The 27,076-nt window shown below is 42.1% G+C and overlaps 1 protein-coding gene across 2 annotated transcripts in view; it reads left to right on the forward strand.

The window, feature by feature from the left end:
* Window positions 1-1,733: 1,733 nt before the first annotated feature.
* Window positions 1,734-27,076, forward strand: part of LOC143983366 (uncharacterized) — a 67,761-nt gene continuing 42,418 nt past the window's right edge. The window contains exons 1-7 of one of the 2 annotated variants that reach the window (XM_077482973.1): window positions 1,734-1,920; window positions 6,914-7,035; window positions 14,051-14,139; window positions 16,035-16,130; window positions 19,959-20,063; window positions 20,149-20,201; window positions 25,277-25,416. In XM_077482973.1, coding sequence (XP_077339099.1) covers window positions 1,771-1,920; window positions 6,914-7,035; window positions 14,051-14,139; window positions 16,035-16,130; window positions 19,959-20,063; window positions 20,149-20,201; window positions 25,277-25,416 — 755 coding nt within the window. In that variant the 5' untranslated portion in view covers window positions 1,734-1,770. The remainder of the gene's footprint in view (window positions 1,921-6,913; window positions 7,036-14,050; window positions 14,140-16,034; window positions 16,131-19,958; window positions 20,064-20,148; window positions 20,202-25,276; window positions 25,417-27,076) is intronic. The other variant, XM_077482964.1, reaches the window with a different exon arrangement.

The following is a 27,076-nucleotide window of genomic DNA, read 5'->3' on the forward strand; positions in this document are numbered from 1 at the left end:
CCTTCTACCAGTCCCCTGACAATACCCAATAAACTCTACCTGCCACTGGCCCCCTGGTATTTACCTGGCCTAAGTTGTTATGCTCATAACATAATAAATGGGCATGAGGGAACCTCATCCCCCATGATTTTCCAAAACCATACCCCCATCTCATCCTCCATCACTGTGCAAATCTTCACCATTAGTCAAAACTTGGCATTTTTAGGATCATGCCACTCACATGATTGGATATCAACTTGTCCATGAATGCCATTCCACAAACCTAAAGCTGACTTTTCATTGTCTCAGGTCCTGAAATCAAAGATATCAAGTCCTGTGTAAGCAGGGTGCACTCCTTCAATACATAGGTAACTCTGGTCCCGTGGCAGTAGCCTGTGGTCAACACAGAGCCTTGTCAAATGCATCTTCCTACACAGACTGCAAAACTGTTTTGTACCACACCAAGACCAGAACCTGGCACAGTTCCAAGATATGAATGAAAACCTTGCTCTCAGCAATCAGGTATCATACAGGGACACTATCCAGTGTGTTACAGTCTGCATGAAATACTCAAATCCCAGGGGAACCCCCACTGCATAGTTAGTTAGAAAACTTGGGTGAGAAACTTCACCTCCTACTCATCTAACCCCAAGGAGTCCCAAAGCCTGAATGGTTACTCCACCCAAAAAATGTAGTAATGCAATTCATTAATAGCCACAGAGAATAAAAATCCACTTTGTGTGCATGAGGCCGCGTACACACGCGGGGACTGTTCGCCCAACTTTGTCCGTCAAACAGTTTCGGCAAACAGTCCGCTCAAAATTAGCATGGACGGACATGGCCACACACGACGGACGAACAGTTTGCTGAAACCGTGCGCGATGACATGAACGGCACGTACGACGGGACGAAAAATACGACGTCCTATACACTGCATTATAACTTTCGGCGTGAAAATCCTTTCTGAGCATGCGCGCAACTTTGTTTGACGAACAAGCCTACACACGCGGGGACTGTCCGCTGAAACAAGGTTTCAGCGGACAGTTTTTCGGAATTTCCGAAAAACCTTGTTCAGCGGACTGTTCGCTGAAACTGTCCGCTGAAAGCCCACACACGAGCGGACTGTCCGCTGAAACTTGGTTTCAGCGGACAGTTTCAGCGAACAGTCCCCGCGTGTGTACGCGGCCTCAGATTTCTTTAAAACCCAAATATTATCTTGTAAAAGTAGCAGAGACATCATCACTGGACTCTGTATATCCTATACAGTGACCAGAGCTGTGAGAGGGACCCAGCAGATCCAACTAATATAGGCTGCCAGCAGAAAACTATAGGAGGGGGCGGAGACAAGACCAGTCACAAGCAGAGACTGGTCTTTACGAAAGGAAGCTCCTGCACAGAGGCAATGTTCCATGCTTGATTACTGCACAGATCTGGAAGACATACACATGTCTCTTATATTTAGATAATATTTTCTTAATCAGGACTAGTCCAGCCTTAAGCAAAAGGCGCATGTTATTCTGAGGACTGTTGCAAAACACAATACGTGTTATGTACTTACTCTTTTGTCTTTGGATATTTCACACGATAGCTAGTAAATTCTGCCTTTATTTGTGTATTGTGTAGCAATAAACATTAAACAGCCCAGCTTGCAAGGCATGTATCAATATTTAGTTTGCTTGACGTTCCCTCTGTTATCTTGTCCTCTACGGACCTCTGACCCGTGACTTCTGAAAAAAACGTGGGGTGGGATAGTGTTCAAAAGTCCTTGTGCAGTGTATTCATACACTGACCATGGGAATCTGGTCACTTTTGTCGCTGCCATACTGTACCATGGGGACCCTCATACTCTACATTTTCTCAACCTACCTCGCCCATGCCATCTTGGGAAGTCCCTTAAACTGCAGCACAGAGATAAGAGGCATACCGCCAGAAGTCAAAAGGGTAAGTGATTTTTTTGAAAAGAATGTTAGCTATGTAAAGAAATAATACTAAAAATAGAGGAAAGTTCAACATAGTCAAGAAAAATTATTTTTTTAAGTGATATAACTTTATTTTATTCAAGGGAGCCTGCCCTGAAAGAATATGGAAGGTGTCATTGCCGACCTCCTTCTGTAAACATAAGTTGTCTGGGTGTTAATGGCTTCAATATTTTCTGAGACAATGATCGGGCACAAACATGAATCAGGAAAGTCAGAACTCCAAAGCTCCATACTCAGTTTGTAGTCCCGGAAGCTATGCGGACAGCACGACAGTAAGGCAACCCCCTAGAAGGGGGGTTCTGCTATGGAAGCCTCTTAAATCATAGCTCCCAACTGTCCCTGATTTTGAGGGGCTGTCCCTGATTTGGAACAGTGTCTCTGTCCCTCTTTCCTCCTCATTTGTCCCTCATTTTGGTCTGATCTATATAGTTGTATATAAAATTAACTTTTTATTCCTCAAAAAAGTGTTTCCCAGTGCTAAACCTTTCATCCAATTTCTAAATTGCTGCATTTGTATATTTCAACAGCCAGTATAAAGGAATAGTAGTGGTAAAAAAAAAAAGAACTTGTGGGTTTAAGTAATCATTTTTTATGTATAATTCTTCTTTAAGGGGGCGTGGCAAAGGGTGTCCTATGCCTACATACTTTTGCTAATAGGTGTCCCTCGTTCCCATCTCAAAACTTTGGAGGTATGCTTTACTGTCCTTTCAGGTTAACCACACACTGATAAGGACAGGATGTACATGCCTAAGCAAACAGTCCTTTAGGCCAGAGGTCTCCAAACATATTAAACAAAGGGCCAGTTTACTGTCCATCAGACTTTATGTGGGCCGCACTGTGGCTATTGGGGGTAGAAAAGGTCCCGATGTCAGTGGGGGTAAAACGAATGCCTCATCATTTCTTTCAGTGGGAGTAGTTGAGCCTCATTATTGGCGTCAGTGGGAGCAATTGTGCTCCATCATTGGTGTCATTGGGCCCCATAGTTGAAGTCATTGGTAAAATTGTGCATCATTGTTGGTGTTATTGGGATGAATAGTGCCCCGAAGTGCCCAGTTTTGAGACCACTGCCCTAGACTGCAGCTGGCTGGTGTAAGTGTTAGCGAGGGCAGGGATGTGGGTAATCTGACAGATCAGCCATTTGTCATCTCTTGACTACAGGTAACTTAAAGCATAAAAGTAAAAAAAAAAAAAAAGTAGTAAAAAAAATTGTATAGAAAAACAATGGGAGTGTAACTGCGCTGGAATAATAAGAAAGATCACAAACAGCAGCAGCATATAGTGCGATAACACAGAATATCAATAAAAGTAAGAAAAGCTGCGCTATAAGATTTCATATAATTGAGTCCATAAGAGACACATAATGTCCATAAGAAGCACAACATTTCATATAATTGAGTCTATAAGAAACACACAATGTCACAAACATATATGGATGCTGTAATCACTGATTAATGAACACTGCAGTGTACATGCACAAACAATAAACATGCCCAATCACCATAGCTGCTGATTAAGCTTACCAAATGGCAAGCATTAAAAGGCGAGTGGCTTAACCCAGCCTGGGCCTTTAAGCTTGCAGATGACTAGGACGCAGATGCTATTGGGATGAAGCTGTTAAATCATCCGTCCCAATATCCATGCGCTCTCATTAAATGCTCAGGGAAAAGAAAAGGACCACCATAGTGTAGTATGTCAAAAACTTATTGTATTTAATAGTTAAAAGTTACACTTACAATTCCATAGTAGTAAAATGCATAAAAAAAAGAATGCCGGCCGGCAAACACGAACAGAGCCTGTCCTCCTAGTCGGATAGCGTGGTGACGTCACTACATGCCTTTCTCCAGATGTGTTTCGTCATCAACAGACGTTATCAATGGGGAACGGTAAACAATAAAAAAAATTGACCCTTGCCCCCCACGCTGCAAGGGTTAGAAGCTTATTTTTAGGGGGTACAGTAACAGGCATTATTACTTACAATATGCCCCCGCTTCAACCAGATCTGGCACTGCCCTCTTCTCTTAGAAGTGTCTGTCTGTAAGAGGTTCCTTGGTGTCATCACATACAATTCACGGCAATTAACCCCGTATTGTACATTGAGGAGGCCATAACATAACTGTAGCCAGGAGCTGCTTACAGAGGAGGGCAATGTTGAACTGGTCTCACAGCTTAGCACACAGATTAAGATTTCTCCTTATTCTGGAACCCCTAGACATACCAAGCAATTTAATTCCTGGAGTTGGGGACAAAAAAAACCCAGAGCATACATTTGATCCCAATGGTAACGCTAGCCGAATGACAACCCCAAGCTGCCATTGGCTCTATAAGAGAAGGGGCGGGGATAGTGGTGAAATCATTGATCAAATATTGGAGAGGGCCATATTCTGGCAGTGATGTATCCACCCCTTTGCTTAAATGGACCAGGGATTCCCAGTGACATCTGTGGTTCATAGGGACACTGCGGTTGCAAGCACCCAACAACAGGAAGTTGTCATATAAACAGTAGAAGCAGTAGAAATACTGCTTCTGTATTTGATGCATGGCTCCCGCTGAACAGATCTGTGTAGGATTTTTTTTTAAACAAAGAAGCCATCAATGACAGCTGTCAAAATCATTTGCTTGCAAATTTACAACTTTTTTCTTCAAGAGCCTAGGTTCACATTGATGTGATTTGGCATGCGATTCGACATGTCAAATCGCATGCCAAATTGACGGCTATTGCCAGCAATAGCATTGTCCGAATCAGTGTGATGCCAGCTTTGTGGCCCCACACCGATTCCCAAGAGTAGTTTTTGTATTACTTTTGGTGACTTCCAGTGCGATTTCAATGGACATCTGTGCAAGAACCTCCACAGATGTCTCTGAAATTGCCCCCCTAATTCGGACTGACATGCGGGTAGGAAATTGTGTGAGTTCAGCTGAGTGCCACAGCAATGTGAACCTGGGATAAATGTTGGTGCTGCTGCAGCACTTCCTGTATATTGTAGAGATGCGCTCCTTCACAGGCAGGATTAGGACACCCTCTAGGCATGTTATTTAAAAGGAATTTAATATTTTATTATTTCAGTTTAGGCATTTAACCGCTTCAGCCCTGGAAGAGTTTACCCCCTTCCTGACCAGAGCACTTTTGGCGATTCGGCACTACATCGCTTTAACTGACAATTGCGCAGTCGTGCGACGTGGCTCCCAAACAAAATTGACACAAATAGAGCTTTCTTTTGGTGGTATTTGATCACCTCTGCGGTTTTTATTTTTTGCGCTATAAACAAAAATGAGCGACAATTTTGAAAAAAACGTATAATTTTTTACATTTTGCTATAATAAATATCCCCCAAAAGACTCAAGATCTCCACCACATAAAGTGCGTGCTTACCGAAAGGCAAGCTATCATGAGCTTGCGGCTATCAACCCAGCCAGGGCCTTTATCCAGGAGGTGTTGAGATGACAGCTCACAGACAGATGCTTAGTATGATATGGGCAAGACACCAGGAAGACTCGATTTCAGTGATCGTGGTCATGGATCAGGCAAATACCCAGAAGGAAAAAGCTCCCCATGGTGTAAATCGTATAACACGTGTTTTTTCCCGTGTGTTTTTGGCAGAATCCTTCCAGCACCGGAGCCCTGGCCCAAGAAAGGACACCCCCCAGAATAGAGAGTTTCCCTCAAGGGCCACCGACAGCCTCCTCAACACTGCATCTCCATCTTCCATCTGACTGTCAGTGCTGGCCTGGCCCATGTCTGTTTATGAGGTATTCTCTGCCCTCTGCCAGTCCATTACTGGGGCTTGGCTGAGGCCTCATAGATATGCATGGCAGTACCTCCTAACCCCCGCCTTCTAGTTCTAGAAGATTCTCTAACCTTCTAGACCAGAATAAAGGCACCAGAGAGCTGCCATGATGAGTCACCCAACCCTGAACTTTAATGAACCCTGACCCAGATTCCATGGTTCAGGCCTAGCCTTGAGCCCAAACGATATTTTGCCTACACTAACACCTAGCACACACACTAGAGGGTGCTACAGTAGGATTGCAAAAAGAAAAATGTGCACTATTGTTTCTGGGCCCTACTATGGTACAAACAACAAAAAACATACACATATGTGGTAATGCAGCGATCGTCAGGAGCAGGAGAATTTGTGATAGGTTTTGGTATTAGCAAGAAATATACAGATACATTTTTTTTTTAAATGTCATTTTTTATTAAACTATTTTGTGTCAGTTTTTACTTGATAATAAAAAACAGGAGAAATCCATCACAATTTTACCACCAAATGAAGGCCCAATTTGTCCTTAAAAAAAAAGCGTGAAAAAAACAGTCACTTCCAGCACTAAAAAGGTCTTTCATAATTTAAACAGCAACAAGGACATTAGTGTTCCAAAACCAGACAGATGCTGCCCTCCTCAGATGGGGTAATCCAGTAAAAACTATAAAACAGAACAAAAAGGAAGGAGTGCATGCCTAGTGCATCACCAAACACATTTAATACGTTTTAAAAGGTTAAAAGTGGATATTCACAAAAGTGGCGATCCACGCTGAGCCACACAACTGCAAAATGTTACAGGCTGCGGACACAGCAAGGGAACAGGTTGACGCATTTTGGGGAAGAGCACCCCCTTCCTCAGAGCCAAGCTTATGCACTTTTAACTGTTTAATATTTATTCAATGTGTTTGGTAATGCACTAGGTGTGCATGCCTTCCTTTTGTTCTGTTTTAAAAAAAAAGCGTTATAATCCTCCTGAATACACAATATAGTTACAATGATATGTGCAGTTTTATTAACAAGTGTCAAAGTTGCAAAACTGTATTTAGGTGTTAGGATTTATTTTATCTTCCATCATGAATGGGTTTAATCTGTATTTCTCTGAACAGCTCTGACTATAATGTGAAAAATGCCAGAAATATTAAAATGAATTGTTTGGTTTTGTTCCTTTAACATTTCGGCATTATTTCTTAACAGCTAAATGGTCTGTGGAACCTGAAGGCAGTCATGGGCATGTCCGACCTACCTAAATTAACGTATTCCTACTCAAACATAAGAGTATCCGAGAACGAAGCTCGTTTATGGGGATTCTTCAGTCCGTAAGTCCACATAGTTTTATTGCGCACACAGAAAAATACATTGTCATTTACTAAAGAACTAGAGCATGTTTCCTTTGCTAAGTAAATGTTTCACATACCTTAGTGAACGCAATGAAAATTCATTTACAGAGATTACCCAAATCATAGGCATGGTAAATAAAATAAATACAATTTAAAAAAAAGAACCCATAGTGACAGCTTTTCCGGGTACAACAATATGAGGATGATGACCTAAAACCTATCTTTGCTATACTGGCCTCATGTCCACTGCTACTACAGACATTCAGAGTTAGTTGGATGCTTTTTTCAGCTGCCCCTGAAATCATCCAATGTTATCTTATGTGTACATGTACACAGGTTAGTTTAATGTCGTTTTTAGGCAGTTGCGTTTAGAGGCTTTTGAGTTCAAACGCTGACGTTTCTGACGCCAAATGCGTCTAAACACAGTACCAGCGTTTAGCCGCACTTTCATTTAGAAGCGTTTTTAAAGGTACCCTATTTTGTTTACATTACATTACATTGATAGCAAAAATGATGAAAAACCACAAAAATTTTTTTTTTAAAACTTGTAATTTCTTGCAATGCTTCATAGACCATTTAGATACCCCTAATGAGCCCATGACCCAATCCAATACACCACTAGCATTGCTGTTAGCCAAAGTAGAATTGGAATTTGACCTATATGTTGTTAGATTTCAACCAGATGACCCCACCATTGAGCTTGACCCCTGACCTGATCAAACATAGTTGCATGAAATGTAATAAATGGCTTTTTTCATTTCCTCACATGTGCTTATTATGGGATCCATAGTAAAAGTACCAAAATTGAGGTAGATACAAGGACACTGCTGCTCTCTCAGCTGCTGCTACTCACTCTGGTCTCACAGAACGGCTGAAATAGTTAAATAATACTGTTTTTTGTCCTTTGGGAGGGTCTTGTGATGATATCTGAAATAAGCGCTCCTAGACGCGAACGCAGCAAAACGCCACTAAACGAGACATGCAAGCGCGCTAAACGGGACTTTATAAATGCTGGTTTCAAGCTGTCAAAAAAATCGTTCAGAAGATGTTGCCGCAGCATCTTGTGTACATTAGGCCTTAAAGCGGAGGTCCACCCTAAAGTGGACCTTCCGCTCATCGGAACCCTCCCCCCCTCCGGTGCCACAATCGGCACCTTTCAGGGGGGAGGGGGGTGCAGTTACCTGGATAATCCAGGTAACTGCACCCACTTCCGGGATAGCTCTCTGCGGAAAGGGGCGTAACTTACGCCCCTTTCCGCAAGTGCCCGCCCCTTCCCGCAAGTGGCCCGCTGCCTGCTGGGAAACACACAGATCCCAGAGGCAGCGGGGAGCGTCCTTATTGCGCAGCGCGATTCGCGCATGCGCAGTAGGGAACCGGGAAATGAAGCCGAAAGGCTCCATTTCCTGATTCCCATACCCAAGATGGCGGCGGCAGGACCCGACAGGCGACCTAGAGATCGGCTTCGGGTGCCGACATCGCGGGCGCGCTGGACAGGTAAGTGTCACTATTTTAAAAGTCAGCAGCTGCAGTATTTGTAGCTGCTGGCTTTTAAAAAAAAAAAAAAAACGCGGAGTCCCGGTGGACTCCCGCTTTAAGGTCACTTGCTGGTAATACCATTGGGTAGCCAAGTTCAATATTTATTTAACCTTGTATGTTTCTCTTCCTTTATACATGTAAGCATAAGATACTTTTTTTTGGCACTTGCTTGTGCATGGAGATACAGTGCATCAGGAAAGTATTCACTTTTTCCACATTTTGTTATGTTACAGCCCTATTCCAAAAAAGATCCAATTCCTTATTTTCCTCAAAATTCTACAAACAATACCCCATAATGACAAAGTGAAAGAAGTTTGTATGAAATCTTTGCAAATTTATAAAAAATAAAAAACAAAAAAATCCCATGTACATAAGTATTCACAACCTTTGTGCAATACTTTGTTGAAGCACCTTTGGCATCAATTACAGCCGCAAGTTTTTCGGTATGATGCCACAAGCTTGGTACACTTATTTTTGGGCAGTTTCTCCCATTGGATGGGGAACGTCGGTGCACAAAGATTTTCAGATCTCTCCAGAGATGTTCAATCTGGCTCTGGCTGGGTCACTCAAGGACATTCACAGAGTTGTCCCATTTCCACGCCTTTGTTATCTTGGCTGTGTGCTTAGGGTCATTGTTCTGTTCGAAATATGAACCTACTCACCAGGCTGAGGTTCAGAGCGCACTGGAGCAGGTTTTCATCAAGGATGTCTCTGTACATTGCTGCATTTATCTTTCCTCAATCCTGACTAATCTCCCAGTTCTTGTCACTGAAAAACATAGCCACGGCATGGGGTTGCCACCACCATGCTTCACTGTAGGGATGGTATTGGACAGGTGATGAGCGGTGCCTGGTTTCCTCCAGACACAAAACTTGTCATTCAGGCCAAAGAGTTCAATCTTTGTTTTATCAGACCAGAGAATTTTTGTTTCTTATGTTTCTTCTTTTTGGAAAACTCCAGGTGGGCTGTCATGTCATTTACTGAGGAGTGGCTTCCGTCTGGCCACTCTACCATGCACACCTGATTGGTGGAGTACTGCATAGATGGTTGTTCTTCTGGAAGGTTCTCCTCTCTCCACAGAGAATTGCTGAAGCTCTGTCATAGTGATCATTGGGTTCTTGGTCACCTCCCTGACTAGGGCCCTTCTCCCCCGATCCCACAGTTTGGTGGGTGGCCAGCTCTAGGAAGAGTCCTTCCATTTACAGATGATGGAGGTCACTGTGCTCATTGGGACCTGCTGCAGACATTTTTCTGTACCCTTCCCCAGATCTGTGCTTTGGTACAATCCTGTCTCGGAGGTCTACATACAATTCCTTGGACTTCATGGCTTGATTTGTGCTCTGACATGCACTGTTAACTGTGGGACCTTATATAGACAGGTGTGTACCTTTCCAAATCATGTCCAATCAACTAAATTTGCTACAGGTGGACTCCAATCAAGTTGCAGAAACATCTCAAGGATGATCAGTGGGAACAGGAGGCACCTAAGCTCAGTTTTGAGTGTCATGGCAAGGGCTGTAACTACTTATGTAGATGGTATTTTTTCATTTTCTATTTTTAATAAATTTGCAAAGATTTCAAACAATCTTTTCGTTGTCATTATAGGGTATTGTTTGTAGAATTTTGAGGAAAATAATACATTTAATCTGTTTTGGAATAAGGCTGTAACATAACAAAATGTGGAAAAAAATTAAGCACTGTGAATACTTTTTGGATGCACTGTATGCAAATTATTGCCTTTCAGTAACAAATTATTTCCTTTTCGTTAAAGTATAACTAAAGGCAAAACTTATTTTTTTTAGTTTTGGATAGAGTAGAGAGGGATTCGTTTTTATTGCAGTCTGTGTCCCCATTAGAGTGAGCCATCCTTTATACAGTGTTTGTCCTGTTTACCATTATCATTGAAAGTGAAAGTAAAAGAAAATCCCACGTTTAGGTTAGTCCCTAGAAAAGTAATAGAAGAGAACTTTTCCAATGGGGACACTAGTTCTAGTGACCTTGGCATCCCCAAGGGATTCCTGATGAAGGGGAGAAGCCAGGAGTGCCAGCGGAGGGGGACCCCAGAAGATGAGGATAGACGTTGCTCTGTGCAAAAAAGTATAACATGTTTATTATTTTTATTTAAAAAAAATTGAACCTTTACGGTAACCCCCTTTAATATATAGGGCTGAGCACATATCATTACTTTTTCATATTTTTTGTTTCACATTTATTAATGTAATAATGTTTGTTTTTGCAAGCCCTGTACAACACAAAAATTCTTTGTGTTATTTTGTAGGTGAACATTAATTTTTCTTTAGTCCTTTAGTATATGCATATAAACAGGGACAATGGTTCCTGTGACAACTACCATATTTTTCACCTCATAAGCACCTGACCATAAGACGCACTTAGGTTTTAGAGGATGAAAACAAGAAAAAAAAGATTCTGAACCAAATGGTGTCCTAAAATATTTACCAATGCCAAAGAAATGCAGCCTTACTATTGCCATAAATGTAGCCTTACTAGGGGCTTAACACAGCCTTACCTCATGTCATTCCATCCTCCTGACAGAAGACAGAGCAGCCCGAGTGGCCGAATGCTCTGTCTTCTGTCTCAGCAACAATGTCAAGCCCAGCCGGGAGATTGCCCAGTGCTCACAGGGGCTCTCCTACCTCTCTTATGGAGGTGGCAGTGGGGGGCGTTGCCAGAGACGGCAGGGGCAGTGGCGGTGGTGGTGGGGGGGGGGGGGGGGCGGTGCCTAGCATACATTCGCTCCATAAGACACAGAGACATTTCCCCCCATATTTCTGGGGGAAAAAAGTGCGTCTTATGGTGCAAAAAACATGATATCGATGATGAGAATTCAATTCACTTTGGAGAGATTTCCACTTATTTTTTGTTGTGTCTCCAGGACAGGAAGTGAAGGGAAACCTCCTGTTCTGAACAGCAACACCAAAAAATAACATTACAGGAGCTTTAACCTTACCCTAGATAGACTTTAACCCTAAATACTTCTTAAAACTAGATAATTGCTTTGGTGCTGGAAGTATCCTACAGTACACTATTCACCAGTGGTGATTAACTTTCTTGATAGAGGGGACATGGAACAGGAGATAGTCAGAGGCTGCAAACATGCTATAGGACAGTGGTCCTCAACCCTGTTCTCAAGTACCCGCAACAGGCCATGTTTTGGGAATTTATCTAATGCCGTGTACACACGACTGGACTTTTTTCGTCAGCAAAGTTCAGACGGAACGAATCCTTCGGACAAATCCAAATGGATCGTGTGTGGGCTTCATCGGACCTTTTCTGTCGAAAAATCTGACGGACTTTAGAAATAGAACATGTTTCAAAGCTTTCCGTCGGAACCCGTTCCTATCGAAAAAAAAATGGTCGTATGTATGCAGGTCTGACTGACCAACAACGACACAAGGGCAGCTATTGGCTATTGAACTTCCTTTTTCCTTTTGGTGTGATCGTGTGTAGGCAAGTCCGTTTCAGCGGAACTCCATCAGAACTCTGTTGAAAAGTCAGTCGAAAAGTCCGTTATGCCGCGTACACACGACCAGACTTATGTCCGACAGACTTTCGAAGGAGTTCTGACAGAGTTCTGACGGACTTTCAGAATGAGCCACACACAATCACACCAAACTCCGACGGATTCGAACGTGATGACGTACGACTGGACTCGAATAAGGAAGTTCATAGCCAGTAGCCAATAGCTGCCCTAGCATTGGTTTTAGTCGGTTTAGTTGGTTCCGTCGGACTAGCATACACACGAGCGGATTTCTCAGTAGGAACTGGGTCCGGCAGAGTTCTGGCGGAAAAATTTGAAGCATGTTCCATTTCTAAAGTCTGTCAGACTTTTGCGAATCAAAAGTCCGTTGCAGCCCACACACGATCGAATAGTCTGCCGGAATCATTCCGTCAGACTTTTGATGTTGAAAAGTCCGGTTTGTGTGTACGGGGCATTAGAATTCATTCCAGCGGAAAGTCCAGTCGTGTGTGCGTGGCATTAGACAAAATAGCTGTCCAAAATACCAAGCCATTGACTCTGAGTTAAAGCACCTGTGCAAGATAAAGGAAAACCTGCAAACATGGCCTGTTGGGGGTACTCGAGGAGAGGGTTGAGAACCACTGCTATAGGAGACTGGGGACATGTTTCAGGAGATAGTCATAGACTGGAGACATTCTTACATAAGAGTGCTAGAGATCTCTGTTTTTACAGCCCCTTTACAAATCAACATTCTAACATTGGTACAAGATAATTTACAAGAAATAAACCAAGCAATTTACTTACTAGAATCCATTCTAAAGAATATTTTCCTTTAATGCCCCGGGAAAGAAACCAGGCAAGAAAAACACAGACTTCTGTAATCAAGCGCCTTAGAGCCCCACAATAGGTGCAAAAGGGTTGCATGTGGCCCCCAGGCTGTAGGTTAGGCCCAAGGCAATATGCTGTAAACTATTCTATAGGACCAGTTTTTACCTTAGAGTAACCCTTTGAAGTGTTACTAAACCCACAACAGTGAAATCAGTCTGTACTGTATATGTAGTAAAGCATGCTTGTTATACTCACTGTGGAACTTAAGCGGTTAATCCTCCGCAGTGTGTAAAAAGGCTGTTTGATCCTGTCTTCTCTCTTTGATTCTGATCCTCCCCTACTTTTACTGTCTCCAATCTATCTGCTGATAGTACAGGACCTTGGGGGCACTCTGCATATGTTCAGTTTGGTGTGTATTGCTAGAGGTTTTTTTACTTGGAAGAATGATCAGCACAGGGCCAATAAGCACTGTCCAGACAGAGAGTTAGGGGTCTGCGTCATAGGACAGTCCGAGGAGAATGAAAACTCCTCCTACAAGCTTTAACCAAATACTTATAGAAGTCACAAGACTGCTATTTACTGCTGATGATAATAAGGTATTAAGCCGTTTATATTTACTAAAATAATTGCATTTCCATATTCTGTGACTGTGGGAGACCAGATATAGTGAATGCAGGCTCCTCGGTGTAGTAACACTTTAAATATTTTTCAGGTCCCAGGTAATCCTGCCCCCCCCCCCCAAAAAAAAACAAAAAAAAACAAAAAAAAACAGGGGTCATTGGGAAATAGCCTCCAGCATTTATGGTCAGTGAGAAAAATGGCCTTTACTTTGGTGGTAGGGATGCCACCATTACACACAGCAAAAAGATCATTGCCAGCTTCATGTCGCTGGCTCTGATAAATTGTGTTGGCCCTGGAACTAAGCAGGTGCCATCAGATAGAAGGTTAGTCGGTCATTGCTGAAGAAACCCCCTGACAACTGGAGGAACCCTAGGCTTCTACAAAAGCCTGGTTGAGAATAGATTCTGTAGTAGGTACTTTCCAAATGGAAGTAGCCAGAGATTTTGCAAACCTGGGATTGGTTAATATTTTCATTTATGTGTTTAAAAGATAAACTCCAGATGTTTTCAAGTTTTGTTCTAATATTTGTAGCATGACACGGTTTAATGGTGGAATTGTTGGATCAACAAGAATTCACCCTAAAGAAGGAAGCCTGGCCTACAGCTATGAACCAGTCAAAGGTGAGACAAGATTATCTATACCATAATAAGTCAATCTGAGTGAAACGGTAGTGTAAATCACCCTCAACAACCTGCAGCAAGAATATAAATAGGATAACATACATGAAAATTAATCCCACGCTAAACCATGTAAATATAAATCAATGAAAACATTAAAAAAATTTAAAACTTGAGTGAAACATAGGAGAAAAGTTAATATAATTGATGTGAACAGTCCACAACCATATGCTGAATCCAGGTGCTTTTGGTCAAAGATTCTGTGTGTCCCAGCTTCGCTTAAAGCGATAATAAAGCCCGCGTTGTGATTTTTATCTAAAGGTAAGCCTATAATAAGGCTTACCTGTGGGTAAAATGAATTTCTCCTAAACATGTGCCGTTTAGGGGATATTCACCCTGGGTGCAGCCAGTGATATCACCAGCGCATGCGCTCTGAAGGTCCAGCAATTGTGCCAGAACCAAGGGCTCCCACGCACATGCGCTTAAGTGGCGTCAATGCGGCTCCAGCCAATCACACAGCTGGAGCACGCAAACCTGGAAGAAAGACCAGGAGAAGATGTCAGTACTCTCAGTTGTAACAGCAAGGCGCTGGAGGGCTAAGTTTTAAGGTAAGCATTTCATAATGTGCTAGTATGTGGTGACATTTTCTTACAGGTGTTTTATTTTTTTTAAACCAGCCACAATTTAAACTGCTTTAAAACACCACATGTGCATACACCAGTGAAGATGTTTCCTTACCATGAAGGCAGTGACCGGAGGCCGTGACGTCACCACATTCTACATTTTGCCCCACTGGATTGTAGGTTTTGGGAATGGTAACCGGAGGTCATAACTTCACGACATTCAGTGCGTTGCCCCGCTGGATTGTGGGTTTTGGGGTGGTAACTGGAGGTTGTGACGTCACCACGTTCTCCATTTTGCCCCACTGGATTGTGGATATTGGAGTGGTAACCAGAGGTCATGAAGTCACCCTATTCTACGTTTTGCCCCACTGGATGGTGATTTTGGAGTGGTAACCAGAGGCCATAACGTCACCACGTTCTACATTTTGCCCCACTGGATTGTGGGTTTTGGGGTGGTAAACAGAGGTCATAACTTCACCACGTTCAATGTTTTGCCACGCTGGATTGTTGGTTTTGGGGTGGTAGCTGGAGGTTGTGACGTCACCAGGTTCTATGTTTTGCGCCACTGTATTGTGGGTATTGGGGTGGTAACCTGAGGTTGTGACGTCACCACGTTATATGTTTTGTCCCACTGCATTGTGGGTATTGGGGCAGTAACCGGAAGTCGTGACGTCACCACGTTCTATGCTTTGCCCCAATGGATTGTGGGTATTTAGGAAGTAACCGGAGGTCGTGACATCACCCCGTTCTACGTTTTGCCCCACTGGATTGTGAGTATTGAGGCGGTAACCGGAGGTCGTGATGTCACCCTGTTCTACGTTTTGCCCTGCTGAATTGAGGACATTGAAGTCCCTTTGTATGTCGGCCTTTGTACAGCTTTTAACAGTTTGTTATTTTAATAAACATCCAAGAGGATTTTACACTTGTTTGAGTTTCCCCGTGTGGGGAAACTCAAACCATATTGGAGAGAATTTCCACACAAACGCTTTCAGACTTCTCTTGATAGTCACACATGTTATGGTAAGGAGACATATTCACTGGTGTAGTCACATGTGGTGTGGTGACCAAAAGTACTTGGATTCAGCATATAGTTGTGGACTGTTCACATCAATTATATTAACTTTTCTCCCATGAGTCACTCAAGTTTTTCATGTTTTTTTATGTTTTCATTGAGTTATATTTGCATGGTTTAGCGTGGCATGCTGTTTATACCATAATAAGATTGAAACTGATGAGAGCAGCTATGATAATCTCTCCGTTTCTCCTCTGTTTTAGGAATTGCTGGTATTATGACATTTACCCAGACTCAGCCAGACAGTGTGATCATACAGCTGAGAACAAATAACAAGGTGGAAGTATCTGCTTTGTTTAGTAAGTATACTTATCATAGCCGCAAGAAGCATTACTCAATAACGCAGAGGTTCTCAAACTTTTGTTGCCAACATAATGCAATGAGGGTCACACTTGGCTGTATTTGCCCCCCCCAAATCTTACCCTGCCCAAAGATTTTCCAGCTCGCTGAAAAATAATCTAAGCACAGGCATATAGAGAGTGATTATCACTGGGGCAGGTTAACTGAGCAGTTACACAAACACACAAAGAATTGTCACTACCCTGTGTTTTTATGTAAGCATGCACCATTCACAGCATCTGCAGTTGCATTTCTGACCTTTAACCCTTAAAATGGCGTTCACATGTTACAAGGAGAGAACTTCATGTTAGGGAAATTCACCCTCTCTATTTGTCCTGTTTACTATTATCACTGAAAGTGAAAATAAAAGAAAATCCCAGATTTTCAGTTGTCACCAGAACAGCAATAGAGGGGAAATCTTCTTGGGGACACCAGTTCTGGGTGCCCCTCACTCTGGAGGGATTTCCTCTCAGGTCCTGTTTTATGGGACTGGAAGTGAAGGAAAATCTCCCCAATGGGACACAGATGGCAAAAAAAAACAAAAACAACAACTGACAGGGGTTATAACCCTCTCTTACTCTATCCAAATTTAAAAATAATAATAATAAAAAATGTATAAAAAAATAAAAAATAATAATAAAAAAAAAAAAACTTTTAGTTCTACTTTAAGCTGCTCTGCTGGGATTATTCACAACAGGACCATTTACGACTCATTAGGAGTCTTTCACAGACTTAGGGGGTTATTTACGAAATAAAAAGTAACAGTACAGCGCAAATAAACATAAGAAATCAATGAAATCAATCCATCAATATAGTGCATATACAAATACAAAAGTCTATAAGTGAAAAAAAGAAAATAGGTGAATTGTCAAGAAGAGTCTGCTTGTGCAGTGTGTCTTCAATCAAAAAAACAGGTGATGATGGGAACATGCGTTTTTGACCTGTCTGATTTATCAGGGATCCATTTTTTGAGGTGAGAGTCCATCTTGCTCTTTGGTGAAGGGATCACATCATCACCTGTTTTTTTGATTGAAGACACACTGCACAAGCAGACTCTTCTTGACAATTCACCTATTTTCTTTTTTTCACTTATAGACTTTTGTATTTGTATATGCACTATATTAATGGATTGATTTCATTGATTTCTTATGTTTATTTGCGCTGTACTGTTACTTTTTACTTTGTAATGTGGGATTTGGTATTTTGACCTATAGTACTCTAGCTGCATTAATTTCTTTTCACCATTTTATTTTTCATTTATTTTATTGTGTTCAGCGCTGATTGATTTTTTGTTTAAAAGGTTATTTACGAAAGGCAACTACACTTTGCACTGCAAGTTCACTTGGAAGTGCAGTCGCTCTAAATATAAGGGGTAGATCTGAAATGAGGGGAAGCTCTGCTGATTTTATCATCCAATCATGTGCAAGCTAAAATGCTGTTTTTTATTTTCCTTGTATGTCCCCCTCGTATCTACAGCAACTTTACTTCCAAGTGCACAAGGATTTTCCTTTTGTAAATAAACCTTCTTAGTGTAGGTTTATGGCAGCTCTGAATTCCATCTAACAAACAAATTGGTGTGCTGCAGAGCATTGGACTTTTGAATAATTTCTGCTTTCTTGCGTTTGTGAAAAACGCACCTTCTGTTATAGTCAGTGGTAGCACACCAGTCCAATGCACATTTGTAAGTGGTTTTTTTTCACATATAAATTTTTCCCAGGTGACCATGGAGGAAAAGAATGCAGAAAGCATATAAAATATATTAAAGGGGTTACTTACTAAGGGAAAAATCCGCTTTGCACTGCAAGTGCAGTGGAAGTGCAGTCACTCTAAATCTAAGGGGTAGATCTGAAATGAGGGGAAGCTCTGCTGATTTTATCATCCAATCATGTGCAAGCTAAAATACTGTTTTTTTATTTTCCTTGCATGTTCCCCTCAGATCTACAGCGACTTTACTTCCAAGTGCACTTGTAGTGCAAAGTGGATTTTCCTTTAGTAAATAAACCCCCTACAGTATGTGTTGAATTTTAACGTAATACATTAAAAACTTGCTAAAAGCACAATATGTGTTTACAAAAAAAGCATATTGCGTTTTAGAACACATAGATGTGAACAAGCCCTAAAGCTTATGCTTTCCTTTTGCTTTACTGATTTATTTATGTTGACTACATGGTTTCTTTATAATTAATGCCATTAGCGATATGGAGGTGGTGTTTCTCCGCCATCTTGTGGTACTTTTATTGTACTGCAATTGTCAAGACTATTTTAATCTCTTTCAATAGTTTTTATTGAGTTTTGACAAATACATCATGTATCATCTACAGTTGTCAAGACTATTTTATATGCATCTTTAACACAAACATAAACCAACTTTACACTAAAAGGTAGAGGTGGTGTTCTTCTACCATCTTGTGGTAATTTTATTGTACTAAAATGTTTATTGTACTACAAAATGTACAACCTTATACAGGCATACCCCACTTTAGGCATACCTCCCAACATTTTGAGATGGGAATGAGGGACACCTACTATCAAATGTATGTAGGCATATAACACGCATATAACACGCCCCCCTGCCACACCCCCTTAAAGTAGAATTATACAACAAAAAAAAGGTTAATTAAATCCACAAGTGCTTTTTTTTACCACTACTATTCCTTTATATTGGCTTTTAAAACGTGCAAATGCAGCCATTTAGAAATTTGGATGAAGGTTTAGCACTGGGAAACACTTTTTGAAAGATAAAAAGTGCATTTTATATACAACTATATAGATCAGACCAAAATGAGGGACAAATGAGGAGGAATGAGGGACAGAGGGACATTGCTCAGAATCAGGGACAGTCCCTCAAAATCAGGGACAGTTGGGAGCTATGTTTAGATACACTCACTTGCGAATACAGACATACCCACAAGTGTATGTAAAGTGCCTTGCGGGTACTGTACAGACATTTTGCAGCCACAGTAGAAGGAGCTGAAGCTCCGAGAGCGTAGCCCGCCCTGTTCCAGTGTGCCCCTGACCCCCCCACTACAACCTAAAAGTGAAAAAAGGTATGGCACAGGCACAGCTGAAGGGATGCCAGATCTGCGGAAATATGAGGGGTGGGGGGCACAACCAACCTCAGCACCCCCTTAGATACAGCCTATGGCTGTAAGATGTCCTCTTTTACTTTTATAATGAAAATTATTACAATAAAAATGAATTTTTTACTGAGATAGGGGCATTATATATATCAGTGATCATTAACTTGTGATCTGCTCGACCTTTTTCATCAGTTATCCTTATTTTAGTGTATTTTATATGTGGCACAAGACAATTCCTCTTCTTCCAATGTGGCCCAAGAAGGTCAAAAGGTTGGACATTCCTGCTTTAGCCCTTCTCACGATAATCTGTTTGGTTATGCTGTTTTATTAAATATACCATTGAAATCATTTTGTTCTCTCTATTTGATAGGTGCAAAAAATGCCTGATTATATAGGAAATTCAGAGCTGTCCAATGTTCTGTGCACATTTCCTGTGTTAGCTTAAGGAGTCTAATTAGCCCTCCTAGTTCTCATCTTGGACTACAGAATAATTAGTAATTATAGTAGGAGAATTGGAGGATTTTAGTAATTTATACAAAGACAAGTAGGCAGGGCTGACACCACCTAGCCCACGCAAATGTTGTTTGTTGCAACAATAAAAAAAATTGGGAAATGTGCCTGTATTGCAGAGAAGTACTTCATATGTTTTCTGCTTTTTCTATTTTTCCCTGATATATACTTTAACATTTTGTTATGTCCTTCCTTTAGCAAAGGGGACTTTTCTTTCCGAAGCTGAGCTGGAAGAATTTAAACAGTGGGGGGAGTGCAATGGACTTCAGGGCTACAGAGAGCTGAACATAAGTATCAACTATGGTATGAAAATGTCTCAAATTGCATGTTCAGCCTTTTATTACCTCACTACATGTCACATGTAATCTAACATTCTTTTCCTGTTTAGCACAGAAATGTTTTGGTATGTTTCACATGTCTAAGCAGTTGGATGAGATGAAGGTTGGTGTCTTTTTTTCTGAGTTTTTGGTCATTTAAATGTGTTTATTGCAACTTAACAGAAATTCATTTTATCTCTTTTTAGACTTGGTTCACATAACAATAATATATTCTGTAATTGCCTCAACAGTGCAGAGCAGTCTTCAGTCTGTGGGCTCCCCCGTTCTCCGTTGCCTACTAGGATGCTGGTGGGATCGTGCTGGCTTCCTGCCTGCCAGGATACATGAAGGCTGTCCATGCAGCATCACTGGTTGCTAGGACACTGGCAGCCCCCCCACCTCCAGCATCCTAGTAACCAATGATGAGGCACGGCTAAGCCCTTGTAAACACGGTCGGACATTCCGACCACAAAATCCGTCAGATTTTTTGTCCGAAACTGGTGTTGCATACACACGGTCAGACAAAGTTCTCGTAAAATCCAATCATTCGGAACGCGATGACGTTCGTTCGTTGCGACGGGACTACATTCAGGCTAGTAGCCAATAGATTTGGTCTCGTAATTTGATCTGAGCATGCGTGACACTTTGTTTCTACAAACGATCGGACAAAGTCCGATCGGATCATGTTGTCGGAAAATTTTATATCCAGCTCTCAAACTTTGTTGGTCGGACATTCCGACGGAAAAAGTCAGATGGAGTCCAAACACGGTCGGATTATCCGACAACACGGTCCAATTGGACATCTTCCGTCGGAATGTCCGACCATGTGTACAAGGGATAACACATAGCCGCCATGGCTCAGCCCAGTGCTTGCCCCAGAATTCACGCAGGTCTGCTATGCCTAAAGGCTCCTACCCTCTGCCATGCTGCCAGCCTACCTGCCATGTTGTAGTGAAGAATTTTCTATTCACTGAAGAATGTTATTAATTAAGGTATTCTATTTCTCCTAGGCCACTTGGGGTGGGGGATATAATTTTACTAGCACATGACTGGAATAGATCCTGGGGCAATAACTACAGTAACACTGCATAGGTCAGTTGTGCTCATAAGTTTACATACCCTGGCAGAATTTATTTCTTGGCCCTTTTTCAGAGAATATGAATGATAACACAAAAACTTTTCTTTCACTCATGGTTAGAGTTTGGCTGAAGCCATTTATTATTAATCACCTGTGTTTACACTTTTTATATTATAATGGCAACAGAAACTACCCAAATGACCCTGATCAAAAGTTTACATACCCTGGTGATTTGGGACAGATTCCATGCACACAAGTTGACATAAAGGGGTTTGAATGGCTATTAAAGGTAACCATCCTCACCTGTGATCTGTTTGCTTATAATTAGTGTGTGTATAGAAGTTCAATGCTTTTCTGAACTCCTGACAGACCCTTGCATCTTTCATCCAGTGCTGCACTGACGTTTCTGGATTCTGAGTCATTGGAAAGCAAAAGAATTGTCAAAGGATCTGCAGGAAAAGGTAGTTGAACTGTATACAACAGGAGAGGGATATAAAGAGATATCCAAGGAATTGAGAATGCCAATCAGCAGTGTTCAAACTCTAATCAAGAAGTGGAAAATGAGGGATTCTGTTGAAACCAAACCACGGTCAGGTAGACCAACTAAGGTTTCAAATAACTTCAGGTGAAATACAGGACTCTCTGAAAACATTTCCAAACAGCACAGAGACAAGAATCAAACCTTCTAGCACAAAGTCATTTGGAGTGATGAGACCAAAATTGAGCTTTTTGGCCACAACCATAAAAGTTACATTTGGAGAGGAGTCAACAAGGCCTATGATAAAAGGTAGGGAGTTGCCACCTCATCCCTTTAAAACCGAACACATAATGATTACCCAGGTTCTGTGGCTGATTAAGGTGGTAATTATACACACGTTTTGCCTTATTTGAATTAAATTAGCCTCAGAACCTCATATGTGTTTGGGTTTTAAGGGATGAGGTGGCAACCCTATGTGTGAGCTACAAAGGCACAGGAAATTTGGTCAAAATTGATGGCAAGATGAATACAGTATGTTATCAAAAAATACTGGAGGAACATTTACATTCATCAGCCAGGAAGCTGCGTATGGGATGTGCTTGGACATTCCAATTTGACAAGTATCCAAAACACAAGGCCAAGCCGACCTGTCATTGGTTACAGCAGAATAAAGAGAAGGTTCTGGAGTGTCCATCTCAGTCTCCTGACCTCAATATCATTGAGCCACTCTGGGGAGATCTCAAATGTGCAGTTCATGCAAGACAGCCCAAGAATTTACAGGAACTGGAGGCTTTTTGCCAAGAGGAGTGTGCAGCTTTACCATCTGAGAAGATAAAGAGCCTCATCCACAAATACCACAAAAGACATTAAGTTGTCATTGATGTTAAAGGGGCAATACACGGTAGTGGCGGCTGATGCTCAAAATTTTTGGGGTGGGGTTTATACAGAATGAAAAATACAGAAAAAAAACATCAATAGCAGCCACTGTGCCATCAAATGCAGTCGCTGTGCCATCAAATGCAGCCACTGTGCCCATCAAATGCTGCCATCAGTTTTTATAATGTAGTATGGTGTGAATGATCCCTGAATGTAGAGGCGAAAAATCAGGTCTCCTGCTCTGCCAGATAGGGATGGGCTGTGTGGCAAGGCTGTGAAATACGAATCCCTTTGCAGGTAAAACAGCTTCCATATATGTGTAATTACACGATATTACCAAACGTATTGGGACGCCTGCCTTTACATGCACATGAACTGTAATGGCATCCCAGTCTGTCAATGGCAGCTGGAGCTCAAATTTTTTGGGGTGGCGCAAACAAACTGAAAAATACTGAAAAAAAAAACATCAATTGCAGCCTCACTGTGCCCATCCAATGCTGCCACTCTGCCTATCCAATGCTGCCACTCTGCCTATCCATTGCTGCCATTGTGCCATGCAATGCTGCCACTGTGACCCCCCCCTGCCCGCTCGCCATCTGTCCAGCACTTACCCTGTCTTGGTGGGGCAGCGGGTGACAGCAGTGAGCGATGTTCTCTGTGTGTCTCCTCCCATTTTCTCCTCCCGTCAGGTGTCCAATCTGTCGTTTCAGCCAATCAGGAGATGGGTAACAGACTCGAGCACCTGATTGGTGGTGAGGTGGTTTCGAGATTCAGAGAATATTCATTCGCTGTTCTAACACACCTGGGTGAAGTGTGAGCGCCAAGCATGGCGCTCACAGGTCACCTTTTTTGACGCCTATTAAAGCCTAAGGCTCTAATCGGGTGCTTCAAAAACACACCCGCCTCTGTAATTCAGATGGGCGCCTGAATAGGGGGTGGCAGCGGTGGCTGTGGATAGATTCATGCAATGCATGAATCTATCCATTGGTCATAAAGGGGTTGGCTGGAAAGAGGGGGTGGCGCCCGTGTGTCCTTATGGACGCACCGCCACTGATACATGGTATTATGAACTGGGGTATGTAAACATTTGATCAGGGACATTTGGGTCGTTTCTGTTGTCATTATGATTTAAAAAGAGTAAACACAGTTGATTGATAATAAATGGCTTCAGCCAAACACTAACCATTAATGAAAGAAAAGTTTTTGTGTTATCATTCATATTCTCTGAAAAATGGCCAAGAAATCATAAATTCTGCCGGGGTATGTAAACTTATGAGCACAATTGTAGTTAGTTCCATACCTCAGTCAGCCTGAGCTTGATTGATAGTTCAATGTCCTTGGGTCTCTTCAGAACTCTAGTTATAGTTTGCCTCTGCCTTCTGCTGGGGATTGTCCCTGGCAATAGTGTGGAAGGATGCACTAATCAGAAATATTTATCTCTATGGACAACCATTAGGAAGTTCACTGCCAGTGGTGCAGGCTGGGAGAAGGTATAGATATTCAGGAGTGACCTTGAAAAATAAGTCTTTTCCTGGCCTCCTGTCTGGGAGAGAAGTGTAGATGGCTGTCAGATCCTCTCAGACCTGCTGCTGCCTGAGGAGGGTGACCTTGTACTTGGACAGAAGCCTAGGTTGGATGCCTAGTATGCTGAGCAAGGGGTAATCAGGGTACGTGAGAAGCTGCCAAAGCTTGTTCCTCAACTGAAGTGTGGTGGATTTTCCCCAAGGAGTCAGTAACTGAATCATTTAGTGTCTTGCAGTCAGGAGCTGCTTTCACAGAATGCCTGGTTGGCTTGAAGGTCATTTATCCATGAAGGCAGTAAGTACTTTAGTCCCTTATCTCTAATCTGAGTTAGGAATATATATATATCTTCTTGGCCACTAGGGGGCTTATTGCCAGTGGTGCAGGTTGAGAGAGGATATAAATATTGTACAAATGTTCAAGAGTGACCTTGGTAAATCAGTCTTCTCCCAGGCCTCCTCGCTAAGGAGGGTGACTGCCATATCCACTCAGGCTTGCTACATGAGGAGGGTGATGGGTTCTTGGAGAGGGGCCTAGGTTGGAGGGTTAGTGTACTGAACAAGATGATTGAAGCCTCGTGGAGAAACTTCAGCCTAACTGGGGTAAATCTAAGAATCTTGGCGAAGCTTGGTGATCCACTAATGTATGTGGATTTTCCCCAAGGAGTAGCTTAACTATTTCGTGTTTTGCAGTTGGGAGCTGATTTCACAGAATGTTCGGTTGGCTTTTATGGTCCTTTGACTGTGAAGACAGTAAGTACTTTTATCCCTCATCTGGAGTCTGCCAAGTCCATGGCTGTCCTGTGCCCTAAACCTCTCTCCATGGAGTGTTGAGTGGGAGTCAATAAACTCAGTTTCTTGCAAAGTGACTTTTGCCCATCAGTCCACCTTGTTCCATTATTGCCGAGGGCTAGAACCTGAGATAAAATGCTATCTCATCTCGCCTCTGAAGTACCCCATATGCTTTTGGGGTCAGGGGAGTGCTACAGTAGTGTGACACTTTTTGCTAAATTTAACATTTTTAAAAAGGTCTGCATAATCGAGCAAAAAGAGGGACAGTTGAAGAAGACAGAGGCACTTCATTCCAAAGGATCAACGGTCCCTATAATGAGAAATAGTAGATATATATTTTTATGGGTATTTTAGTGTACCTTCAAATTGATTTTTTTTTTTTTTTTTTACTCTTTACTTCCTTATAACTTGACTGAACCTTGTTTCTTTCTATTCCTTGCGTCTCCATGCTGTAGGACAATGTTACTTCCTGGCATCTTATAGCTAAATCTTCCAGCACCTTTGATCGACATTATGAGCTCAGAATCCTCTATAAAGCGAGGCTAGAGATCTCAAAAAAGGGAGAAGAATATATATTGCGGGAGATTATTACAGCGTGAGTGTCTAATTTTATCAGTTGCTTCAGCAAACAATGCTACAATTCCCATTGAAACTCTGCAAACGTTTCAGCAAATTCTTATCTGCTTTGGCTCTGTAGATACCCAGACAGAAAACTCTGCTAACTTTCACTAAAGTTAGTGGGAGTTCGAAGTAGGGGAGCCTGCCAGCTACAATACATTACCTAGTCCCAGGATTGTAATAAGATGGCAATGCAGGGAAAAGCAGTGACTCAAATAAACAAATGTGAAACAGGTACAGCGCTCAGAACAGTGGAACGAGTATGCAAACTTGTAGTAGGATCCACAAACGGGTGCTCTGGCTCAGATTTTCTCCGTCCATCAGTTGCAAGTGATACTTGAATGAAATGATAGAGCCAGCAACTCCAAAGTCCATGCGAGTTACTTTATTTGTACATGATAGTTAGTATAAAACAGGGGCTTACGCGTTTCGGCAGGAAGCCTTGATTACAGCTGTGTTCAAGGCTTCCTGCCAAAATACGTAAAGTAAAAATAAAGTAACCCGCATGGACTTTTAAATAGCAGGCTCTACAATTTCAAGTATAACAATTAAACAAATAGGAGATAATATGTAAAGAACACCTTAAAGTGGTTATAAAGGAAAAATATATTTTACCTTAATTCATTCTTTGCATTAAATAAAAACAAACCTCTGTAGCCCCTCTCTGTCATCACAGGCGATGCAGCAGCAGTGGGATCCATTTTCTCTTGCTGCTGTGAGTCAAATCCAGTGAGGTGGGAGCAGGTGGCAAGGCCAAAGCCACGCTGTGTGTCAATAGATGCACACAGCCCAACTCGGGATCAAACCCACACATGTGGGCAGCACAGTGGTGTAGTGGTTAGCACTCTCACCTAGCAGCATTGAAGGGTCGCTGGTTCGAATCCCAACCATGACACTACCTGCCTACAGTTTGCATGTTCTCCCTGTACGGGTTTCCTCTGGGTACTCCGGTTTCCTCCCGCAATCCAAAGACATGCAGGTAGGTTAATTGGCTTCTGTCAAAAATTGGCTCTAGTATATGAATGGGGACCTTGGATTGTGGGCTCCTTGAGGGTAGAGACTGACATGAGTGTGCAATGTACAGGGATAGGGACAATTGTAGACACTCACTCAGGTTGAACTGGATGGACTGGTGTCTTTATTCAACCTAAAATGCTATGAAACTATGTGCCACATTGGTGGCACACAGAGAAGAGGAGGAGCAGAGAGTGCCAGCAGGAGACCCCAGAAGAGAAGACCAGGCAAGTATGACCTATTTATTATTTTAATAAAAAATAAACTTTACAACCTGCATATGGGGAACATGCAAACTACCTGAAGATAGTGTCGTGCCTGAGATTCGTACCAGGGGCCCTAGCGCTAACCACCAAGCCACTGTTAATATATTTATCGGAGATGTTGGAAATCTAGATTTTTGCACTGAGTTTCCAGGCTGTGGCAATTATGAGGGGATCTCAACATCCCTGTTGGATGTTTATTTAACTTATATTATGGAGAATGTAATAGGAGGAGTTGGAAAATACAAAGGTGGGTTGGAAGACCCCAAACTTCTAGATGTGGACAGGAACATAGTGTGTATGGCTCTGGACCAATAGAAGTGAGAACTCAATCTGATGGATATATTTTTTTTTCTTCAA

Source organism: Lithobates pipiens, unplaced genomic scaffold (genome assembly GCF_037356315.1).
Source record: "Lithobates pipiens isolate NorthernLeopardFrog02 unplaced genomic scaffold, aLitPip1_a1.2 Scaffold_1, whole genome shotgun sequence".
NCBI classification, from domain to species: Eukaryota; Metazoa; Chordata; class Amphibia; order Anura; family Ranidae; genus Lithobates; species Lithobates pipiens.